This window comes from Glossina fuscipes, unplaced genomic scaffold, assembly GCF_014805625.2.
Source record: "Glossina fuscipes isolate IAEA_lab_2018 unplaced genomic scaffold, Yale_Gfus_2 28, whole genome shotgun sequence".
Lineage (NCBI taxonomy): Eukaryota > Metazoa > Arthropoda > Insecta > Diptera > Glossinidae > Glossina > Glossina fuscipes.
In genome coordinates, this window is record NW_023998423.1 from 8,188,936 (window position 1) to 8,195,635 (window position 6,700).

Sequence of the window (6,700 nt, forward strand, 5' to 3'; positions counted from 1 at the left end):
TTTGTATTTAGCATTCCGATCTTTCTCCTTTTTTGCTTTTTATTACAAAGAGGATGATATGGGCCCAATGAAATCTAACGGAGATATGTTTTAGGTTATAGATGTCAAAAGCGGTGTGTAACGTTTGTAGTTTAAAAAGTGCATCATAGTCTTTATTTAGTTTATTATATTCATAGTTTTAATTTCAATGTTTGCATTCGCCAGCTAGAACTCTGTACATGAAATTATTGTCCTTCTTAGTGTCCAAAAATCGGCATAAATCAAGAGAAGCCGGAAATTGCGATCGACTAGTCGAAGCGAAAAAATACCTTGGGCGCTAGCAGTGCAGTTTAACTCAACTTGTATCAATATGTCTACATGAAGAGATTTCAATAGCAATATTTATAAATTAATTTCCAATTGAATAATGTAAATGGAAATCTAATTTCGTAGCTGTGGTCCAATTAGAACTATTGCTCCTGATTTTGTACTTGGGCGTTGCGCTGAAACGTATTATGCTGTCGCTATTACTCGATGTCCGTCTTTAAATACATCGCCCGAAATGAGCTCATAACCAAAATCACGCAGTTTTAAACTTTCTTTTGTTCGCGCTAATTATATATCCGGAGGTTTGGGTGAACTGCGAGAGGATGAGAACGAATGTTGATGGAATTTAAAAATTGTCTCACTGAAAGTTTTAAAATGATTCAAGTTTATCTTTCTTTTTAAAACTACCCTAACTTTTGTCGCCGTTACCGGCCAAATCCTCGTCAAAATAACTGCTAGTTGATGAATGCTTACATTCACGTATCGTTATATTTCAAGTATTTTTAAATAAAAGTGGGTTTCCGTTAGAGCTGTGGCTATAGAGGACTGGTCGCTCCAACTCCAAAAGATATATAATGATATTTACAGCAAGGAGATGAAAATTATTAAATCTGTTTATTTGGTAAGGACGCACTAGCGTTTTTAATGGAAAAAAGCAAAAGAAGTTATAGTGCCAAAAAAATGATAAGATCCACGAAAGTTTATGTAGCTCTCAACATCTAGTTACATTAAAAAGTTGCAAGCGATGAGGGAAAGCGATGATTGTGATTCTTCAGCGCCGCAAACGAGTGTTCTCGCAATTAAGGCAATGGGCGAACAAATAAGGGATAATACAGCATGAACATTTTTAGTTTTATTTCCCAACGTTAACATCGTAAAATGTGAAGATTAAAACAAATTCAAATTTTAGAGATTTTAAAAGATGGAATAAAAGTTGCTTTATCTTTCGACATGAAAAAAAAAAAAAATTAATTTTCATCTTATCTAATTTAGGTTAGACTAAAATCGCTTCGTCTTATATTTTTAAGTGCAAATTAATTCAACAATTCCTTAGTTACGTCCTCAATAACCTCAAATGCATCATTTATGTCTGCTAAGGTTAACAAACGGTTTGCCGTAACACGTAAACTGGGACGTACTGGTTGCTTTTCTATGTTGTACAGGTAACAAGCTTCAATCACAGCAATACCACGAGCAATACACTAAAATAGAAAATTACATGATCACATTAATTATTTCTTCGCAAATATTATGTTATTATACCTTATCAGAAATTTCTATTAATTTTTTATGCTCTTCATCGATCTGCTCCCATGTAACGTTTAAATATAAATGTTTAACTGGGGAGAGTGGATGGCCTCCTATGGTTAGCTTAGAGAAATTGGAAAATATTTGATGTAGTAAGCGGGACGTTTCTTGGAGTTCTGCAAAGATCTGGGGATCCTTTTCAAAACGATTTAATGCTGATATCGCAGCTTGGGCCAGCATGGGAGGTAAGGAGGCTGAGAAGCAATAACCTACGCCAGATAAACGTTGATGCTCGACAATAAAATGAGAACCGACGCAAAAACCGCCGATAGAACCCATTGCCCATTCCATACCAGCAGAAATTAAATCAACTTCAATAAGCTATAAATAATATTCGTAAATGCCAATGTTACTTTTAAAGGCAAAAATTTACATCAACATCGAAGTGTTCAGCAATTCCGCGGCCAGTTTTGCCGAGAACCCCAAAAGAAATGCTTTCGTCCAAAAACAAACGTAACTTATATTTAGCTCTCAGCTTCACCAACTCACGTAAAGGGCATAATTGCCCAGTGTTCATATAAATTCCCTCGGCCACCAAGAAACGGCGCGTTTTAGCCGCTTTGTTGGGATTCTAAGAACAAAAATTTAGTTCAAAAAGAAAAAGTTACATTTGTATTGTAGCTGATCTCAGAATAACAATGGAGGAGAAATAAGAAAATTATATTCGGCCGCGACCGAATCGTTTATACCCATCACGGTTATCCTAAAAAAAAAAAAAAAAAATAGAGAGAAAGAAAACACTAAACTTCCTTGCTAATAATTGCTTGGGCCCGGTTAACGTTTTCTATTTTTCTAAAATAAAAGTGGAAACTTAGTCATGTATCTGTAGTAGTTTGTGGGCAAAAATCCGCCTTCTTCTTCTTTTCTTTTATTTGATATTCATATCGACGAAACTGTGAAGAAAACATTTAGAGCGATTTTGAAGGAACATCCTTAGCTTGTCCTATTCTACTCTCATAGTTTTTTTATTTAATAACAAATTGATTAGGCGGCTAAGGAAAATATCCCCCTTTGTGCAGGCCGCCATATTTATTTCAAAGCTAACAAATTTTAAACCAGATAATATATTTCCATGTTAAGAAAGTAAAGACAATTTTTCTGACTGCTGTTTGGTTTATTTTGTGTGTGGTGCCTAGAAGACGTCAAAAAAGTGAAAACATAAAACTTGGATCACTTGTAACCCCACTTTTGTACGTGATCCTCTATAAAGAAAATTGCAGCTTCCCACCTTTTATAATTTATGACTAATGAGCGAAAAGCTAAAAATTTTTGCTTAGAGAAACGGCGTTGCATTCACTTTACGCTTCACTATGAACACTTGCTTTAAACAATTTGTCCCATTTTCACACGAACCTGCTTTCAAGAACACCAATGCTTGTGCCAAATTTGACGCCGATATATTCATTTTTGCGACCAAAAGAATGTTGACCACAGACATTTCGTACACAGACTCACAGATATCCTGAAGTCGGTTCAACATTTTATGCTGCCCACGAATATATATATATTTCGTAGGGTCTCTAAAGGTTCTTTGTGGGTGCTGCAAACATTCAGACAAAACGAATATACCACCCATCCTTTGTTGGTGGGTAAAAAAGTGTATATTTTACTATTTTTCTTTCCATTTTAAGGAGAGCTGGGAATAATCGCTTTCGCGAGATAACACCAGTTCTTAAGTAGATATATCTGCAACTACAGACAACTTCTGGAACAAATCAGTCCTCTGTCTTTCTCCAGTTTTTCAAAAAAAATTGTAAAGATATCCTTAGATTGACAGAATTAAACGAAGTCAATTTTTCAGCTCTTGGAATACCTTTCCTGCATTTCTTGCTTGTAAACGTATTGGTACTTAAGAAAAATCTTGGATGGATGTAACAATGAATCAGAAAGCAAAAGTTAAATAGGTTGACGCTTCTTATCGAACTTATTTACCTTACGGTCTTTTTGTTCCTGTTGCATAAGTAATCGCTCCAGGTCGGCCATGTCATTATGTTTGTAAAAGTAAATGGTACTGCGCGACGCATCAAGGCCTTTCTGTATAGCGAAATTAACGGCTGCATCCCTTGAAAAAGAAAAAAACCGGCTTATGTATGATATTTCTCTTAAAGCATATATATATCCTACACAAATATGATATCTCCCCTTTTTGAATAGGCCGGTATCGCGCTGGCCACAGTTGAAAACCCATATGAATAGACTACTGCTTCCTCCATTCTCATAAATTTTGCAAGACGGTCTTCTAAATCCAAGTGAACGTCCATGGTACCGTAGAAACCACGCGGACCGCAGGAGCCTACACCATATTTGCGTAAACTCTTGCAAGCATCTTCCAGAATCTCTTCATCTTCCAGCAAACCCAAATAGTTATGTGAAGCTAAGTTTAAACAATCATAACCGTTCACCACTACTCGTTTACCCACTTTAGACTGAACAAGACGAACATGCAATAGTGGATGATTTGGATCAGTGTGCGGCACCAACGGTTCCGGCTCGTAGTTAGCTATAAGTTCTTCTTCCTCTTCTTTCGTAAAATGTTTGCGACCATTGCGTTTGTGCAATAACAACCATATAACTGATAATAAGAGAAAAGCTTCTAAGGTGATAGCATACAATGGAGTCTACAAAAAAGATAATAGAAAGATAATAGAAAGATAACTAATAAAAGGCGAAACCTCATTATACTTACGTTACGAAATATCCTTTCGATTTCGTTAAATAAGTACGGAATAGCTACCATTTTTTCTTTAGAATAACCGCGCCCTCTTTTACTACTTTAATAATTTAAGTTTCAAATAAATTTTTGCATTGAGTTGTCTTCCTTACAGCAAGTCCAGCAACAACAAATTCATTTCGTACACTTTCAAGCAATATTAATAAAGCAATTTCTATAAAAATTTCACAAATTGTCTCCCCGCAGGTACTTGACTTGAGTTCAAACGTGGTTATTGCGGAGAATTTTTATTTCTACATATTTTCAATTTATAGATTTCATTTTCAAAAATAGATAAACACGCAAACTTGAAAACCTCCACCCTAACTGCAATGAAAATATCATGAAAAAAAAGCATGGAACGAAAAATACACAGCAGCGATAATATGGGAATGAAATGAAAATAAAAATTTAAGTTGCAAATTTCAAATGAAAAAGGAACGAATTATCAAAATTGAGAATCATATAACATACATAATCACACTACAAAAATTGTTACAAAGCCATTGAGTATAAGTAGACGGATTCCTAAAGCGCAAAAATGAAATATTGCTCTTCATTAAAATATATATGATCCGCCTGAGTAGCCGAAGGCGAGGAATCTCGACTAGCAAGTCAATGGTCGTGGGTTCGAATCTCAAGTGCGGTAGAGTTTTTAATAAAAGCCGATAGCCTTAGATGCTAGTGCTTTTAAGAGTTTAGTCTTAGAATTTATTTCTCTGGCGAAATTAATAATAATAATAATGAAATATATATGCATCCTTTTTTTTTTTTTGCTTTTTTGTTGTCATATAAAGGAGGAATGGATCAGGCATGTAAACGATAAGACCAATATATGCAATAATGTTATGAGTTTTTAATACAAGTTCTTCTTTAGAGCTCAAGGTTGATAACAGAGAAAATTGATTATGCAGATTACTTGATAGTTATTATTGACTTATTGATGATTCAATGATGCTAATCTCTCTTGACTAAGAGTTATTCAAGTTGTGGCAGACCATCCAGTACTATCAATAATGATCAAAGGGTCAACTAACTGAAAAAGTTACAACTTTACAGTCAAATAGCAGCAACCGACAGGTGTATCGTTACGTAAATGTTCCCTCCAATCAGGAGTTTAGTCCAGAAGATTGATATCGAATTACGGTTGCATAGGAGTTATTGATTTACGGATAAAAAAAATTTGTAAGAATACCATTAAAGTAGACAAGAAGATTAATTATAATAATGGCAACTTAAAAGGAGAAGTCAGCAGTGTCAACAAAGGCAATAATTGCTGATCTTGTTGTGAGCACGAAAGATATTATATAGGTTATGATATCGAAATTCTCAAATGAATATCTAGTGCCTCGAAGTTTGAATTTGCCAAGTAATTCCGAGATGTACCTTACCATCGCGAAACCTAATGCTTCTTGACCAATTTAAGCCATCGGTGACGTAAATTGAGAGAGATATCCAAAATGTATGTACTGACTCTGAAGTTCTGAACATTACATTACAAAGGGTTAATTTTTTGCGATTTGAAAAATTTAATTCTGAAGTGGACGCAAACGGTCGGAGCAAATCGTAAGAAGGTTTGAAAGAATTTATCTAAATCATTAATAGCAGATAAGGCCTTTGTTCTCTAGAGAAATGCTATTTTATATGGAATATGAGAAGAAGAAAGGACGATCGGAAACAGAAAAACAGACTTTAAAAGAAATGAATATATAAATAATAATAACAACGTTAAAAAACTCTTTATATATAGTAAATCTTTGCCGTACAGTTTTATGATATCGAAATGAAAAAAATGATACAATTCCAAAGACAAAAATCCAAAGGATGATAATGAAGAGTAATTCTTTATTGCAGGTGTATCGTGTTGATAACCTGCTTAGCAATTGAAACGTGTCGTCATTAAGCTTAATATATACCTTCGCTTACTCAAGAGGTGACGGACGCCCCTATTCACAGTGCAAGCATCTGCATATCGTAATTGATGCCCTTAAATAAATTTTGCAATTGATTCGGAATTTGAAAAATGTAAGATCATTGACCTTCAACCTCGATTAGATGTAACGAAACTAGCCAAAATAGAACTTTAGTAGACCGAACAGTCCACGCGTCATTTTGTAAGAATATCCAGTTTCAATTTCCGTTAGTCCGATTGATGAAGCACAATATCTTTCAACGACACAGTCCTTCCGAATATATCCCAAATTAACGCAATGTGGAAGTTGGCGAAACGATGAGGCGTTCTTCTTGTGTCCTAATAGACATGTATTGACCGAAATTGCACAACATAAATTTAATTATGAGCTGTTCAATCCGCTCAGAGTCGTTTGCAAGAACCTAAATGACATCTACCACTTATTCTCGTTATCGGACTCCTTA

General features: G+C 34.9%; 1 protein-coding gene across 1 annotated transcript; it reads right to left on the reverse strand.

Annotated features, from left to right (window-relative positions):
* Window positions 1-1,210: 1,210 nt before the first annotated feature.
* Window positions 1,211-4,649, reverse strand: LOC119636746 (serine palmitoyltransferase 1). The gene is made up of 6 exons (XM_038032328.1): window positions 4,301-4,649; window positions 3,739-4,232; window positions 3,547-3,676; window positions 1,988-2,185; window positions 1,570-1,935; window positions 1,211-1,508 (listed from the first exon to the last, which is right to left on the reverse strand). The coding sequence occupies exons 1-6, from the start codon at window positions 4,349-4,351 to the stop codon at window positions 1,341-1,343; spliced, it is 1,407 nt and encodes a 468-aa protein (XP_037888256.1). The 5' UTR covers window positions 4,352-4,649; the 3' UTR covers window positions 1,211-1,340.
* Window positions 4,650-6,700: the final 2,051 nt, after the last annotated feature.